Source organism: Diabrotica virgifera, chromosome 1, assembly GCF_917563875.1.
Source record: "Diabrotica virgifera virgifera chromosome 1, PGI_DIABVI_V3a".
NCBI lineage: Eukaryota > Metazoa > Arthropoda > Insecta > Coleoptera > Chrysomelidae > Diabrotica > Diabrotica virgifera.
The window spans coordinates 215023922-215043418 of NC_065443.1; the positions used below are offsets into that span (position 1 = coordinate 215023922).

At 33.0% G+C, this 19497-nt stretch overlaps 1 protein-coding gene across 3 annotated transcripts in view; it reads left to right on the forward strand.

Annotated features, from left to right (window-relative positions):
* Nucleotides 1–19497, forward strand: part of LOC114326422 (protein split ends) — a 507603-nt gene that overhangs the window by 418436 nt on the left and 69670 nt on the right. For all 3 annotated transcript variants that reach the window (XM_050647093.1, XM_050647097.1, XM_050647099.1), the window contains exon 3: nt 13965–14429. In XM_050647093.1, the coding sequence (XP_050503050.1) occupies nt 13965–14429 (465 nt within the window). The remainder of the gene's footprint in view (nt 1–13964; nt 14430–19497) is intronic.

Below are 19497 nucleotides of genomic sequence, written 5' to 3' on the forward strand. Positions count from 1 at the left end.
TTATTCCCGGTAGCATATTTACAGACGCTTGCGTGTGTAGACACCAGGGTGTTGAAATCAGTTAGGGTTTGGAAAAACAGTACATTTACACATGCTAGCGCGTGTTGACACCACGGTGTTGAAATCAGTTAGGGTTTGGAAAAACAGTACGTTTACAGACGCTAGCGTGTGTTGACACTAGGGTGTTGAAATCAGTTAGGGTTTGGAAAAACAGTACAGTTACAAATACTAGCAGATTTGGACACCAGAGTGTTGAATCCAGCTAGCTTTTTTAGTAATTAATATACATGCATAAATGCTAACGGCTATTGACTTCGATTTTATATACCTACTGCTGTGGAAAAATATGTAAGTGATTTAGGTATTAGTAAATAATTAAACGTTGTTGGGATATAAACAATAATATATTAGCACAAAAGAACAACATAAAAAATAATGTTGCTCTCAAGCTATTTGCTTGTGGAATTTTTATAATTAACTATTTAGATGGGAAATAAGCCACAATTAAATTGAAAAAATAATTTTATTAACATATTGAATGGGTTGCATATGTGAGTCCATATTAAATGTAGTAATGAAACACAGACTTACTCACAATCATTTAATTATACTTTGACGACCGGTTTCGATCTCTACATTATACAGATCATCTTCAGGTCGGCGTTACAAGTATTAAATGCTACAATAAAGAAAACCAGAGTTAGAACATTATCTGGTTGCACAAGTGTTAACAGAAAGCCAAATTCGAAAAAATTTTTTGCAATAAAGGTTTTCAACTGTTGACATTTCAGAATATTGATACCTACAAATGCACATCTATGAGTTAAAATGCTCATAAGCATATGTGAGCAAATGGGTGCATGTAGTTTGTGAGTATGTGTTGAAATTTAAATTATTAACAATTAAAAACAAATTAAACCATTAAGCAAACTTAAATATGCATCCAAACTCAAAATAGTAATAACAAATATATAGTAATATTGTTCAAACCTACTTACATGCCGTTACAAGGGATGCGTTGCCACTTAGTTGTTATCATATTAATTCGTCCAACTTATGCTCATTGGTTTGCTGGTAGGGTTATACGGCAAACAGACATGTTACGCAGGTCAAAAAAAAGTAAATTTTTGAATTTGGAAAGGATCCTGATAATTTGAAAAAAAATTTACTTTGTTTTGACCTGCGTAACATGTCTGTTTGCCGTATAACCCTACCAGCAAACCAATCAGCATAAGTTGGACGAATTAATATGATAACAACTAAGTGGCAACGCATCCCTTGTAACGGCATGTAAGTAGGTTTGAACAATATTACTATCTATTTGTTATTACTATTTTGAGTTTGGATGCATATTTAAGTTTGCTTAATGGTTTAATTTGTTTTTAATTGTTAATAATTTAAATTTCAACACATACTCACATACCACATGCACCCATTTGCTCATATATGCTTATGAGCATTTTAACTCATAGGTGTGCATTTGTAGGTATCAATATTCTGAAATGTCAACAGTTGAAAACCTTTATTGCAAAAAATTTTTTCGAATTTGGCTTTCTGTTAACACTTGTGCAACCAGATAATGTTCTAACTCTGGTTTTCTTTATTGTAGCATTTAACTACTTGTAACGCCGACCTGAAGATGATCTGTATAATGTAGAGAGTAGAGATCGAAACCGGTCGTCAAAGTATAATTAAATGATTGTAAGTCTGTGTTTCATTACTAAATTTTATTAACGTTTCGAAGCCCAAATCGGGTGTCGTTGTCAAAATAAAAAATACTACTACAGGGTGTTTAGTAAAGAATGGGCCATAGCTTAACCTCAGGTTCCTGATGTTAAAATACGCCGATTTAAGCTAACTTACCTTAGTACAAAGTTTATAATAACCGAGATACAGGGTGTCGAAAGTTAAACTTTTTTTTTTATTTATTATTGAATATTTCCTGACAGGCATGAGATATCAACACGAAATTTGGTATGTGGGGGTTTTTCGGGACGAGAAAACTAAATTCCCTACCAAAAGTTATGTGCTGCCCAGAGGGCGCCACATACGCCTTTCAGCACTCATTTAATACGTTCAATTTTTTTTATCCGTCACTCCGTATAATTTTGACATTAAAATTTGTATTCCCCTATTAGTTTTACTTAAAAAAGGTATACCTTTTTCATCTCCCTAAACTCAACCGTTTACGAGATAAAGCATTTTAAATCTGCGGTGCAACATAATTTTTAGCATAATATCATTGTAGTTACATCAGAAAAATAACTTAAAACCATAAAATTATCCAAAAATGTATTGCAAATTTCTTCAAATGGAATTTGCGATGCAATGCCATAAATTTGAGAACTGGCACAATTATTATGGTTTTAAGTTATTTTTCGGGTGTAACTACAATGATATTATGCTAAAAATAATTGTGTATCGCAGATTTAAAATGCGTTTATCTCGAAAACGGTTGAGTTTAGAGAGATGAAAGAGGTATAGCTTTTTTAAGTAAAACTAATAGGAGAATAAAAATTTTAATGTCAAAATTATACAGAGTGAGGGATAAAAAAAATTGAACGTATAGTATTTTTACTACAAAAACGTTATTACGTAGGTCAAAATTTTTGACGTAAGAGAACTGTCAAAACATTAGAATGTGACTTTTCATTATTGCTATGTTTATTATAAACACGGCAATAATGAAAAGTCACATTCTAATGTTTTGACAGTTCTCTTACGTCAAAAATTTTGACCTACGTAATAACGTTTTTGTAGTAAAAATACTATAATAAATAAGTGCTGAAAGGCGTATGTGGCGCCCTCTGGGCAATACATAATTTTTGGTAGGGAATTTAGTTCTCGACCCAAAAAAACCCCACATACCAAATTTCATGTTGTTATCTCATATCTGTCAGGAAATATTCAACAATAAATAAAAAAAAAGTTTAACTTTGACACCCTGTATCTCGGTTATTATAAACTTTGTACTAAGGTAAGTTAGCTTAAATCGGCCTATTTTAACCTCAGGAACCTGAGGTTAAGCTATTGCCCATTCTTTACCAAACACCCTGTATATTAAACAAAAATGTTGTTGCTTAGTAAAAAATTCTACTAATAATTTTTTTAATCTGACTCATTTATATTGGCAATTCATACATATATTATACATTTTAAAGTATTTTTTACTAAACAACAACATTTTTGTTTAATTTAGTAGTACGTATTTTGTATTTTGACAACGACACCCGATTTGGGCGTCGAACCGTTAATAAAATTATTTTTTTTTAATTTAATTGTAGCTTATTTCCCATCTAAATAGTTAATTATAAAAATGCCACAAGCACATAGCTTCAGAACAACATTATTTTTTATGTTAATATGTTTTTTGTGTTAATATATTATTGTTTATATCCCAACAACGTTTAATTATTTATTAATACCTAAATCACTTAAATATTTTTCCACAACAGTAGGTATATAAAATCAAAGTCAATAGCCGTTAGCATCTATGCATGTATAACCACTAAAAAAGCTAGCTGGTTTCAACACTCTGGTGTCCAAATCTGTTAGTATTTGTAAATGTACTGTTTTTACAAACCCTAACTGATTTCAACACCCTAGTGTCAACACACGCTAGCGTCTGTAAACGTACTGTTTTTCCAAACCCTAACTGGTTTCAACACCGTGGTGTCATCACGCGCTAGCATCTGTAAATGTACCGTTTCTCCAAACCCTAACTGATTTCAACACCCTGGTGTCTACACACGCAAGCATCTGTAAATATGCTTCCCGGTATTTTAACAATGAAATTTTCAAAAGTAAAGCGATTACAAAAATTGCAATTTTGCATTATACAGTGCATCACACACAGTCAATGGTGAATTGACAATGAAAATTAGCTTAAACAAAGAAACTCTGTTCCTGTGGTATAGCCGGCTAATAGATGTAAATAATACATAAATATAATTTATATATAGATAAAGAATAGCTTATTACACGAAAATACCGATAACAATACACAACACTGCCGAAATAATGCACACTGCTTCAAAACAATCTAATAGTGAAATTGTAGAATATTTTTTTAAATGAAATTTTTGTTTTGAGATGGGCCGGGGCCCCTTATAATCGATATTGATGATATGGCGGTAGCTACGCCTCTGCTATCAGCACTAAAAATTCAAAACGACACACAGCACACAGAAAATCCTCTAAATATGAGCCATGGATGTTATGTGAAGTTATCGAATCTTCTATCCTCTTCTTCGTGTACCGTGTGTACCATACATATATTTAATAACTAATAGATTGGGCGAGATATGGGCTGCTCTATGCATCGCCAATATTAAGGATTGAGTGGTCTAGCCATCCTTGTCTGTCACATGTGAGGGAGCGTTTTGTTAAAAGTGATAGATAGACCACCGATCAACTGCTTCCACGTTACGTATTTTTGTTCAGTATGCCTTGTCTACCCTTAATATGTCTATGGTACCATATCTGTTGAGGTTGGCTACCAGCTACCAGCATGGTAAATTTGTTTCTATTTGTGGTAGTATATATATGAAGTAGTTTTCATTGGTATATAGTCACCAATTATTTAAATTATTAGTCTCAAATGTAACTTTGATAATTGGTAATCTTTATTTGTAAAGAATGCAATTTTCCATTCCATAAAATTTGAGTTTATTGAATTTATTGTTAACTAAATCAATCAGTAACGCCATTGATTCAGCTAGACCGCTTACGAAGAAGCATTTTGTTCTCTTTTTGACCGTCGATCCAATTACATTGAAAATAGTTAATGGGGCTTTTAGCTAAAGAGATTTTAATCGAAAAATAATTGTTGTTTCGTCATAAATGTTGATACTTACCTACAACAGCCAAGGAGCCAAGTGATATTGTGGGTGTTGCCGATATTAGAATACGAACGTGTATTGCGACGGGTCATTTACTTTTGAGTTCGGACGTTGTACGATTAAGTGGATGAGGAAATTATTAAGTGATCTGATAGAAAGCAGGCATATTGAATAGTTTTTGTTCTGGAGTGAAAAAGCTTGATTTTATGTAAAAAAACCTTCATTTTGTTATTAACTCATCAACAATGAGTTGTTGACTCTTTAGTAGAAAAAAAAAACGTGTTATGTACTTATACTGTAAGATCCGATATAAGAACGACCTTTACCGATCTGTTTAATGGATAAAAATTATTTGAATAAGTATATGTAATTTATCATGTTAAAAATTATAAAAAATAAGGGGTGCCCTATATAATTCTGTCCAAACTACAATTAATCAATAATTAAAAAAATGACTTTTTTATAAATTCTATTTCTATTTTTTGATTTTTTCGGATCATTCCGTCTTGTAATTTTTCGCTTAAATTGGTCGTTTTCGAGTTATAAACAATTTAAAACTAAAAAAAAAACGAAAAATGACGATTTTCAAGGCTCAAAAACATAAGTAAAAAATATCATTTTTGAAATTAGGAAGTATCTAAATTAAAGTTCAAACCTAATTCTATCAGGTCTTGATAATTATTTTGGGCGTATTTCATTTTAAAACATTGGTTTTTAGTTGATCGCCCGTCTTTCCATAAGGAACCTTCCTCATTAACAATTAAAAGAATGTTTTAGAATAAAACATGGCAAAAGTTCTGATAGAAGAAGATTTGAACTTGAATTTAGGTATTTGATGATTACAAAACTAATACTTTTTACTTGTGTTTTTGCGCCTTGAGAATAGAAATTTTTCGTTATTTTGTCAGGTTTTAATTGTTTATAACTAGAAAACCATCAACTTAAGAGAAAAACTACAAAAGACCTTTTTTGTTTCGAACGATCCAAAAAACCTAAAATAATATCTGCCCGAACCGAAAATATTTTAGTAGAATTTATGAAAAAAAGTAATTTTTTAATGCTTAATAATTAATTACAGTCTGGACAAAATTATATCAGACACCCCTTGTTTTTTATAATTTTTAACAAACTAAATTACATCACATAATTTTTATCCATTAAACAGATCGGTGAAGGCCGTTCTTCTATCAGGTCTACTATATGTTTTCGATAGTGAGTTGTCGACCAAAAAGTGGTATTACCAACAAAGGTGACTTAATAAAAAAAATCTCTATTTTGGTCATTACACTTTCTCTAACATTTCTCGCATATCCAGGTTTCTGTGATTTTAGAAGGTCTCTTAAGCATTTATTGTTAAGATTTATTGTTGTGGCTATTCCTTTAAAATTTGGGAATATACAAAAGTAAGAGGAGTCAGAATCTGACGATGAGGAAGAAGATCCCAACAATTTATACTTTTAATCTTTCAATTTTTCCATCGCTACAATCGACAAGCCCTAGGATCAGACAGTATTGGCATGATAAAGGAGTTACTGCCAGAGGAATGGTAAATTGGTATTAATCAGCCAGTCTATACGAAACAAGGACATAGGACTATACATACATAGAATAAGACTATAGATAAGAAACTCCAGAACTATAGGGTGCCACAAAAACATGTATCAGCCAAATGAACGGGATACTAAGGCATAGACAGATTACTAGAAATACAAGGAAGAGAAAATACTAGAAATACGAGGAATCCTGGTACGTAGTGTAATGACTTATAAAGGAGAAAATTGGGTAATAAACAAACGAAACAGGTCTAAAATTACAGCCACTGAAATTGAGTTCATGAGAAGAAGCTGTAGTACAAATCGTACAAATATTGTATAATTATCATCCCCTTTCCACTTTTATTCTATCTTGGGCATTACCAATATTAATCCCATTCATATACATGTCTGGTATAACCGTCTCTCACCAGGTCTTCTTTATTTGTCCTATTCCTTTCCAGAAACCAGGTACTCAGAGATTATTGTTATCACTTCGAAGGTGAATGTCGTATGACGATCTTATCCTATTCTTTTTCATTTTGGTATCAATCGATGTCATATCTAAATCTGATACATCCCTTCTCAATTTTTTCCTTCTTTGTCACTTAACTCGTCAATGTAACAACTCTCATTTCTGCAAAATTCATTCGTTTTTTTTTTCGTTTTAACTGAATAAAATTATCAGTTGGTCTGTGCCCATTGAACTGGCAAGTACCTAGTTTTTCGAGCAGGTACTGATTTGTTGCTCTGTTGCCCTTTGAGCATGTACTGATTTTAATCTTTTAACATCGACTGGTATTCACCATATTTTTATTAAATCTAACATGTAAACCATATATTATGATGTCACCACTTTAATTAGTGTGCTAGTTTCAACTACTTAGCAGAATGCACTGAAGATGTTCTGAATTAGAACGAAAACGTTTTGCACGACATTTTATGAAGTTTTTTAATAAACGATTTTATACCAGTATACAAAAGTTTTTACTTCTGTATAAGTTTTTTTTGAATAAAATTAATTGCTTCTTTTCTATTCAAAATCATTTCACCACCCAAAGTTACCGTCTTATTTGATGTTTATTTACACAACTTTTGTCTAAGGTTCCAGTCTGCTTTAGTTCTCTTTCAGTATTTCCTACCATCACCAAATAATAAGCGCAGAGCCGGATTTACACGTTGAACCCGACTAGGCATTAATATTTCTGGCGCTCCACGCTTTGATCTACCCCCAACCCCCTTATAACCAACGAACTTTTGGCTTTCGCTGCTGATTATTTTAATAAAATCTTATACCCTAGTGTTCTTTTGCACTAGGTATTATCAATATTATATGGTTATAAAAGAGAAGTGTGCTAAGTATTGAAAATAATAAATACAAAATTACCGTAATTAATGTTTTCTAAGGTTTTAATGATAATAGTTAATAGTGATCATAACTTAAAATAATACTCAGAGAGTGCTTATAGTTTTCTTAAAAAATACGTAAATAATATAACTACCTTAAAATATTTGTTACTTAAACCTACAGTAGCTATAATTCAAGTCACAGATCAGACTATTGGCTTTCTTCTACTTTTTGCAGCAGCAAACTCATTAATAATGTTATCGTCGGTTATCAGAACCGACATTATTACTAACATCATAATCATCAACTACGCTACACTTCATATTATCATCATCTAAATACAGTGTTTTCGTAGCTTGCTCGTTTTTGTCCTCTTCACTTACTACTGCTCCATCTTCCTTTTCAACCACTAGTTTAGCTGATAAAACACTCGGGCCATCTCAATTGCTCTCTCTTTTTCTTTAGAAAAAATTTTGTTAGTTTAGGAAGTTTTTCTTTATTCAATTCCCGTTTTACCCTGAGTTTTTTGTACTGCGCATCACTTGGTTTTTTAACAGTACTGAATTTTTTTAAACTCATTTTGTATATATGTAACAAATAATACTACAAAAAATAATAATAAATAAATATTAACTAAATTAAAATCAATTGTAACAAAATCAAATGTACAACAAAATCAAACAAATAACAGCGCCCTCATTCTCAGAATGCAACAAGAGAAACTCGAAAAATAAACACAACTCGACCTCTGATGCTATAGCACGACCGACACACACGATACAGACAAATACCAAGACTGCTCGATCAGTTTTAAACAAACAGATTTTTTGAGCCTGAGTTGCACGCAGTGACATGTCGATGAACGGGGATGGGAATGAGGGTTGGAGGGGCGGTTGGTGGGGGGCGATGATTAATGAGACAGATAATAGGCGAAAAATAGCAAAGTGAGCGGGATTCATCTTACCTGCGCTGTGACACGGTCTACAGGTACAACGTTAAGAAAATAACAGAATTAGTAAATAATATGTTTTTAAACTTTTAATGTGTGGTAAACTTTGCCATCCTATACTCAGAGCTAGGCAATCCGAACAAAATCCGCCCGTTCCGCGCCCTAACAAATTTGGCGCTCTAGGCCAGTGCCTAGTCGGCCTAGTGGTAAATGCGGCCCTGGATAAGCGTACAATGAGTGGATTATACAATGGAATATAACATTGGAATTTCCCTGTTATCTAACCACTATAGCACTATAAGCACTAATATGAATACCTACCTATATAAGACTTGCACCGAGCCCTGATGAGATTCTCTTAGATGAAATTTATCAATATCCGCCACCACTTTTCTTACACTAAGTGCTATTCCATCTTACACATCTTTTATAATTTACAATTTTTTAAATGTTATTCTGTTACGGTCTTTTCTTATGGTCCGAGTTTTGAATCCACAATGTTGCTGAAACTTAGATGTATCTAATTTCAGTAAATTTTATTAGGAAAAATGTGGAGCATGCTCAATCACAAATTAGTCCCTTAATTTGTAATCTCACATTAATCTTAACTTCCCAATTTTTTTATAGTTTTACTGTGTATAATTGTGAATGATATCGATTAATAGTTTAATTAGGGGTTTATTCAACTTCCAGAAGAATTAAACAAATTGCCAAATTCTGTTGCAATAACGTCATCGTTCAAATATTTGTAAACATTCAAAGCACTAAGGTTTTGTTACTATGCAAAAGACAATAACATTTTTGATGAGGTGTATATTAATTGTGAGCATTATAAATTAGGGGGTTCCGACTCTTTTGAGGGCAGTATATTTTGAAAGTTTACCTAACCAACAACTGTAGCGCGTAAGTTATTACGTCGAGTGTAATAATTATCAGTATGTCGTCAATAAAATCATTTTTACTCTAGGACTTAATAATAATTATTCCCAAACGGACACAGGGCATTCGAATCAATTCAAAATTATATTATATTCGAATTATTCAGAGCAAGATATTTAATGTAAGCCTTCAATCGAAAATGCTTTACGTTGTCATTTTACCTTCTTTTTATCATAAAACGTAAAAAGGCTCTCATCTTCGTCTCGGTATTGCCTTTCAAAAAACCATGTCCTTCGAAGTCTGCGGACGATATCGTAATAAACTGTGACTTGTTTTTTGTTCATTAATGGGCGTATTGGTAACGCTGCATTGTCGAGTTGATTAAGGTTGTTTCGTAAGAACGACTCGATATAAAAGAAACCTTTCATTTCCCTACTAAATCGTGGTGATTATTTCAACTGAATTACAAAAAAGCATTCATCATACAGTGGGTTCTCGAAACACAATACACACTTTCTCTCATTTTTATTAAATTAGATGCAACTCAATCCTCATGGTTGCCGTCATGAGTAGAATGTACGAGGATGAAACTGAAATTTCTAAAAAAGCAAAAAAGAAATTAGGGATAGAAATCTCTATTCCACATATAGTGCGGCAGATTCGTGCAAATATTATAAGAATTGTGCGTTTAATGATAGAAGCATATACTTTGGACCACATATACTACACATATAAAGATTCAAAATTAGATAGGAGGCCATCTCAGATTTTGCCTTTTACAAAAATGGCGGGGATTCAAAATGGCGACAATACATATGTGACTAATAGCACGATAACTTTTGAACGAGACTTCAGATTTCAACCAAATTTGGTATATAGGTTCTTTTTTTTTATGTGTAAGATCGAGATCTTGAACCGGAAGAATCGGTTTACCAGAAGTTGTGTTTTTTCTGGTTTTTATGTAAAAATATGTTTTTTTTTAATGATTTCACCCTGTATGTATTAATTTTTCAAATAGTTAATACGGCCATTAATAAGAGCGAGGATTCAAAATGGCGACAATACATATGTGACTAATAGCACGATAACTTTTGAACGAGACTTCAGATTTCAACCAAATTTGGTATATAGGTTCTTTTTTTGATGTGTAAGATCTAGATCTTGAACTGGAAGAATCGGTTTACCAGAAGTTGTGTTTTTTCTGGTTTTTATGTAAAAATATGTTGTTTTTTTTTCAATTATTTTACCCTGTATGTATTAATTTTTCAAATAGTTAATACGGCCATTAATAGGAGCGCAAAAATATTTTTTAGCAAATATTTTTAACTTTTTAGTTATGTTAATTACCATTTATTAAGTGCAAAACCTATCTTCACATGTACCTATATGCGGCAGATTCGTGCAAATATTATAAGAATTATTGTGCATTTAATGGTAGAAGCATATAATTTGGACCACATATACTACACACATAGAGGTTCAAATTTAGATACGAGGCCATCTCAGTTTTTGTTCCTTTAACAAAAATAGCGGGCATTCAAAATGGCGACTATATACATATGTGACTAATAGCATTATAACTTTTGAACGAGATGTCAGATTTCAACCAAATTTGGTATATAGGTTTTTTTTTGATGAATAATATCGAGGTCTTGAACCGGAAGAATCGGTTTACCAGAATTTGTGTTTTTACTGTTTTTTTTTTATGTAAAAATATGTTGTTTCTTTTTCAATTCTTTCACCCTGTATATATTAATTTTTCAAAAAGGTGATACCGGCGTTGAAAGGAGCGTAAAAATATTTTTTAGGAAATATTTTCAACTCTTTAGTTATATTAATTACCATTTAATACATGCATAACTTATCTTCACATGTAGGTACCTATGTGCGGCAGATTCGTGCAAATAATAATATAAGAATTATTGTGCATTTAATGGTAGAAGCATATAATTTGGACCACACATACTACACATACAAAGATTCAAATTTAGATATGAGGCCATCTCAGATTTAGTCTTTTACAAAAATGGCGCGCATTCAAAATGAATCTGCCGCCCATAGGTACATGTGAACATACGTTATGCATTTGTTAAATGGTAATTAACACAACTGAAAAGTTCAAAATATTTCCTAAAAAATATATTTACACTCTTTTTAATAGCGTATTACCTTTTTGAAAAATTTATATATACAGGGTGAAAGAATTGAAAAAAGAACAACATATTATTACATAAAAAACAGTAAAAACACAAATTCTGGTAAACCGATTCTTCCGGTTCAAGACCTCAATATTATTCATCAAAAAAAGAACCTATATACCAAATTTGGTTGAAATCTGACGTTTCGTTCAAAAGTTATCGTGCTATTAGTCACATATGTATGGTCGCCATTTTGAATGCCCGCCAATTTTGTAAAAGGAACAAAAACTGAGATGGCCTCGTATCTAATTTTGAACCTTTGTATGTGTAGTATATGTGGTCCAAATTATATACTTCTATCATTAAATGCACAATTGTTTCACATATCGGCTGCACTAATACCATTTTAGTAAAATAAAATTCATCCGTAAGTAAGGCTTTTTAAAACACATAAGAATTATTTGCTTTTGAAAATTTTTATTCTTTTTAATAAAAACTAAATTCATGTATACATTGTGCAATTTTTAAAAAAATACTGCTTGATACTATGAGACCTTGGGCCCACACTTAAAAAAATGTATACCTCCCTTATGAGACTTTCTTAATTCGGTTACTCATGTTGAGTCGGACAACTTATTATATTAGTCCTTGAGAAATGCCGATTATTTTTCGTGTTATATTCCCTATACCATACTTATGTGCCATAATTTCTAAGTTATTGCTACATTTATTAAAAAAAAAAAAAATTTAACAAATTATAAAAATCAATTTTTTCGGCCCGGGTAGACACTATTTTAGGTTCTTTTGATCATTGGAAACAAAAAAGGACTTTTGTAATTTTTCTGTAAAGTTAATCGTTTTCGAGTTATAAACAATTTAAACCTGAAAAAAACGAAAAATGTTTCGTACCTCTTTGTTCCATTCAAAAATCATATTTTACATGTTACATACCACCTTCATCCACTCGAATATCTCTTATTAATCTTTTTAGAGATACAGTATAAGTGTCACATGATAGCGAAGTTACATACCACCTTCATTCACTAGAAAACTCAAACTTTTAGAAAATGTGACATATCTCCTTTTTCCACTTAGGTCTTCAATTATAGAAGTTAGTGCAACATTAACACGAAGGTATTGCTTTTTTACACAAATATTGTATAAATAATTTATGAGATTTATTAGTTATTCTAGATTTTACGTTTCTAATGTGTTGCCTTTTATATAATTTTTTCTTAAGACGATATTTTGTCGTTATATTTTCCATGCTTTTCCGTGCCGGTAATCATATCGAGAATCTTATTTCTCAGTAGGTAGGTATTTTGTATAAAGTAATCATTTTTTACAGTATTCGTTACTTTGATTACTATGATTACTTTTGTTACTTTTGTATTTGAATACCGGTAATCACATCCAGAATCGTATTTCTCAGTGGGTAGGTATTTTGTATAGGTCTGATCGCTCTGATACGATTGGTACGAAGTAATCAGAGTAGCTAATTAAAGTAGGGTAAGGAAAGGAATGTTGGTGATAAAAATGAAAAACACTAATAATATAGGTATTTGAAAACTAAGCAAGAAATAAGTTTTGCTTTATTATGTTACTTATTATTTGAAGTAAATGTTTAGAAGAGTTAATTTAACAAAAAATGAATAATAATAATAATAGTAAATGTCAAATTGACATTCAAACTTATGTTAGGTAAGTTGGTGACACGGTAAGGTATATTGGTGATAGTGGTTAGAAAATTTGGTGAAACAACCGCAATTTAAGGAATTTAACTTGGCTAAATCACGAATTCAATTAAGCTTTTTTTTATTGATAATTAGTTTATTGAATGGTTTTATAAAGTTTTATATATAAAACAGCAATTAGTTGTTTACTAAAAGCGAGTGCGCGCGTAGCGAAATCGTAATATATGTTTGTCTTGCTTACACTCGTAACAACTTACTAGTGCTGTGTCATTAATGTGCTTGCATAGGGAACTGTATGGTAATCTGATTAAAAATTATCACCAAATTACTTGTATCACCAATATACCTCTCCTTACCCTAATCAAAGTAGATACAATAGTCATTACTCGCTCTGATACGATTGATACGAAGTAATCAGAGTAATCAAAGTAACGATTTGCCTCTCTGTAGTAATCGTTACTTTCGGTATTCGTAAGTAACGAGTATTTTGTAACGACTAGTTACTTTTTCAACATCACTACAAGATGCCATCTACTTTAAAATTCAAATGCTGGAAATTATATTTTCCTTTTTGTTGTTTCAGGTCCACCGACGATCACGGTACATCCGCGTTTTCGGACCGTTGCTTCTACGACAGATCATCTTCATCGCGGCTGACTGGCGGCAGCGGCAGCGTATCCAGCGGCGGAGGGAGCGGCAGCGGCGATGCCGCCTCGGAGTTCGGGGGTGCCGGTCGAAACGGCGGCAATCGGGCCAGCGCTAATGCCGTACCATCGGCCGCTACTCCCGCCTCTGGTTCGTACCACGGTGATGTCGTCACTACCACCGGCGGCAGAACCTCTTCGTCTTCGACACCGACGGCGGCGGCGTCGGGAGCTGGTGGTGTCACCGTCACCGGCACGGGAAGGAGCAGAGAACGAACCGGAAGCAGCTATAGAAACGGACCCTACGGATCCGCCTCGGCGTCTGCTGCAGCCGCCTCTTTGGAGAGTAGCAGACATTCTTCGAGACCTACCGTTAACAATTCCTGGGGGTACGATTCGTCAAGGTACGTAAAATCCATATTTACTTTAACTCCTTGGCTTAACAACACTTTAAAAACCTCTGTCTTCTGTCTTCATCTGGATTACCAGACTTCGGGTTAGCAAAATGCGTTGCTTTCCTCATTTTTGCAACCTACCTCTTGTTCTAGAGAGCAACAACAGTTCGAGTACAACTAGATAGTTTTTTCTTGGTCTCCATATAATCCTCTTCCATTGTTTTGTATTTTATACATATTGTTCAGTCATGTCTTTCAATTTTTTTCTTTGATTTTTTTACGAAGTATTTCTGCCTTGAAACTTCTTTTGGTGTCACGATTATTCTCCATTACGTGCCCGCCTGACTTATTCTTAATATTTCTAATTTCGATTGCAATTAACTTATTCTAATCTTCCTCGGAATCTTTCTCTCTACTTTCTTCTTTCTCAGAATTTTGAAATTCATATTAACATTATTTGCCTTCAATAGCCTTGACGCAATCAATTCACCATTTCCATTGGATAAGTTTAAAGGGACTTCACACGACCCGACACGACAGAACACCCCGACCATCCTTATGTCGGGGTCAGCTCTACACACGTCCCGACCAAACTACCCAACAAGACGTTAGTAGCAGACTACCTAGCGATTTTTTTTGTATTTTTTTAATTTCATTCTATTAGATGCAATTTTTTATTCCGCATACCAATATAAGTATGTTTTCGTGCAAGTAAATTGTTTTTTATCTATAATTTTAAACTTGTGCATTTGTATGTTACAGAACACGAGAAGAACGAAATAAACAACATATTATTAGACCAGGGTGCATCTGTAAAAATATTAGCACATTTGGACGTTGAGAGGTGACTCAAATTTTTTTGCAGAAATTGCTTGAAAATATCTCAAATAATAATATTTGAGTTATCTTCCCTCTCCAAAAGGTCCGGAACATTGTTTAAATAATCAAAATGTCAAAAAATTAAGGAAAATTTCGATTTTTTTCTTCGTTTTTTGATTATAACTGTAAAAGTATTCATTTCCCAGAAAAGTTGGACTGACCTAAAAGTTGCGTAATTAAATTTCCTACAATATAGGATTAGTTAAGAATTTTAAAAATTGTGACCCTTGTTGCAAAATAGCAATAATTGCGAAAAAACCATAGAAAAACAAATATTCGCATTTTAGGTTTTTCAAACATTTATGCTACACTTAGGACCTTAATATTTCACCCAGAAAAACTTTATGAAACAATAAAACAATACTGTACATTTCATTAAGATCGGTTTAGTATATTTTGCAAAATAAATTTTGCAATCCAGCTTTCGCAAAAAAAATTCATTTTTCCAAAATGTTGCAGGACTGAAAATAAAGCAGACAACAAGTTGAATTTTCTTTTACGTATATAAAAATACTGTACCTTTCATTTGCAATTTGCAAAATTAAAATCGGTTAACTACCACGACGCCAGGAATTTCTTTAAATAAACATTAATTTTTGGTGCTAAGCGCAGGACAGAGGATACGTTTGCTCTGATTGAGCATTTCAATGACCTTTGATAATGATTGATACATTTTAATTTTTATTACATTTCGATATAAATAAATAAATTTGTTTATTGCAAAATAAAAACACATACTTCTATCCTTTGAAAAAACATTTTTTAGCAAAAACTTTCTTTGTTCATATATTTTAACTTAGAGAATAAAAGTTTATTATTTTTAAACATATGCAATTGTTTAAACAATATTTCACAAACAATAATCAAATTAGATTAAAAAGGGTTCAAGGCAGGTTTTGTTTATATTCGATTCAGAGTTGGACTACCATCTCCATATAGCAACTATTTCAGCATCCTTATGCATCATCACTGAAGTTTATGCAGTCACAACTCTGAAGGGAACATAAACATTCTGCCTCTTTTAAGGCAAACCATCGCGATGCAATGAACCCACCTTTTGAGACGCAATCCAGCGACATCTCTCGTATTACGAGGAAAACAACGAAAAGCCCCAGATACAAAGTTTACTACTTTTTAAACAATTAGAATAATTGAAATAAAAATATAATAAACAATATTTTAAATCTATGACTTTTCGCTAATAAACTGCTTTCTGGCTGCATCCCATATCTCCGGATTTTACAATATATAATCACGTAGAGACGACGAAAATAGGAGAAAGCAAATAGAGGACACTTAGGCCACGCATTTACCTTCTCTTCGTCTAGGAAAAGGACCGAAAGACAGTTTCTAAATACTCAAAAACTGAGTAAAATGAAAAAGATTAAAAAGGGTTCAAGGCAGGTTTTGTTTATATTCGATTCAGAGTTGGACTACCATCTCCATGCGGTGTGCAAGTACTTGGAAAGGGAAACGAGAAACGACCGTGCGCGAGTCGCGGAGAAATATTGCAACTATCTTAAATAATTCATATTGTCAATTGAAATTGTCAAATTGACGTATATTTCATACCTTCTGTCATTGACGCAGAAAAATTATATATTGCTCCACAATATTGATATGATATGCAATTATTATATAAAGGTAAATTTAATTAATTGTATTTTGCTTGCAGTACTGCATTTTAATAACTGATTTTATTTACTACATACAATTGTTTACGTTTGCTAAACATAACCTGCATCTTATTTTTTCTTCTTATTATTTTTTTGGACTATGGTCTTGACAATTATCCAGCAACCAGGACTAATATAATTGGCCAATATAATTAAAAGTGCGAATAAATGTACAGAGCGTAGAAATAGAGGTCGCTTTGCCGAACTTGCACGGTCCCAATAGCAACTAATTCAGCATCCTTATGCATCATCAGTGAAGTTTATGCAGTCACAACTCTGAAGGGAACATAAACATTCTGTCTCTTTTAAGGCAAACCATCGCGATGCAATGAACCCACCTTTTGAGACGCAATCTGTAGTTAGAGACGCAAAGTTAGTAAACTTTGTATCTGGGGCTTTTCGTTGTTTTCCTCGTAATACGAGAGATGTCGCTGGATTGCGTCTCAAAAGGTGGGTTCATTGCATCGCGATGGTTTGCCTTAAAAGAGGCAGAATGTTTGTATTCCCTTCAGAGTTGTGACTGCATAAACTTCACTGATGATGCATAAGGATGCTGAAATAGTTGCTATATGGAGATGGTAGTCCAATTCTGAATCGAATATAAACAAAACCTGCCTTGAACCCTTTTTAATCTTTTTCATTTTACTCAGTTTTTGAGTATTTAGAAACTGTCTTTCGGTCCTTTTCCTCGACGAAGAGAAGGTAAATGCGTGGCCTAAGTGTCCTCTATTTGCTTTCTCCTATTTTCGTCGTCTCTACGTGATTATATATTGTAAAATCCGGAGATATGGGATGCAGCCAGAAAGCAGTTTATTAGCGAAAAGTCATAGATTTAAAATATTGTTTATTATATTTTTATTTCAATTATTCTAATTGTTTAAAAAGTAGTAAACTTTGTATCTGGGGCTTTTCGTTGTTTTCCTAATAATCAAATTAGTTTGATATTTGTGGAATTAAAATATTAAAATACAACAAAATAATAGAGTAAGAAAATAATATATTAAATAAAGATTGGAAGAAATTTTGGTGGAAATCAATTTGTGTGAATCAAATACCGCTGTCCTGTGGGTAGCACCAAAAACTAATGTTTATTTAAAAAAATTTCTGACGCCGCGTGGTAGTTAACACATTGCAAATGAAAGGTACGGTATTCTTCCAAAAATTTCAACTTGCTATCTGCTTTATTTTCAGTCCTGCAACATTTTGAAAAAGTGATTTTTTTTGCCAAAGCTGGATTGCAAAATCTATTGAACCGATCTAAACGAAATTTACAGTAGTATTTTACTATATCATAAAGTTTTTCTGGGTAAAATATAAAGCTCCTACCTAAGTGTAGAATAAGGCATTCTGCACACGAAGCGTATCGTCATAGACGCGTATAAGTTTCGTCATGCAGCGACGATTCCCTTGCGCCTTAAAATCCGCAAACGATTCGATTTGCAAGCGGCATGTGATCGGTGATCGTCTTGTTTTAAGGTTTTCCATGCTCTTACAGTAGTTGCAAATATGTTAAGTGATGAAGAGGACTTACATTTGTTAAATTATCTTCGCCACCGCAAAAAAAAGAAAGAGGAAATTTTGGGTGCATCCTTATATCTACAAAAACTACAACAGAAAGTTATTTATTGCCGCCAAAGAGTTGTCGGAAGATGATTCTAAATTCCACACATTTTTCTCGGTACTCTTGTTTGGGTATTATTATATGAACACTCATAATTTTCAATCAGTTGGACAAATTTTAATATTTAATCCGCCATTCTCATAAAGTTCCGCCAAAAAAGGTGTTCTAACACTCAAGCGTACTGCAAGCTACTGACATCGTTGTACGCCTGGCGGATTGAAGCTTGTCTGCGTTGACGATTCCGCGCCGCTTACGCTTCGTGTACAGTATTCCATAAAGACACAAGTGAGCAGCACGAAAGCGTATGCCTTTCGTACGTCGCATCTAATACGCGTCTATGACGATACGCTCCGTGTGCAGAATGCCTAAATTGTTGAAAAACGTAAAATGCGAGTACCTGTTTTTTATGGTTTTTTTTTCGCAATCATTGCTATTTTGCAACAAGGGTGACAATTTTTAAAATTTTTAACCAATCCTATATTGTAGGAAATTAAATTACGCAACTTTTATGTCAGTACGACTTTCTCGGAAGTGAACACTTTTAAAGTTATAATCAAAAAACGAAGATAATCGAATTTTTCCTTCATTTTTTGACATTTTGATTATTTAAACAATGTTCCGGACCTTTTTGAGTGGGAGGATAATTCAACTATTATTATAGGTTTGTTCCAACTAGCGGTCAAACCAGTCAGAAACTATCAGCGAATAGTCAACCAGCTCGAGTGGAGGAGATAGCACCGATGACTGTACCATGTTCTCGCACTGGCCAACTATTTGCTGACGGTTTCTGATTAGTTTGACTGTTGGTTGGAACAGACCTTATATGAGTTATTTTCAAGCAATTTCTGTAAAAAAATATGAGTCACCTCTCACCATCTCAAAACAGATGCGCCCTGGACTA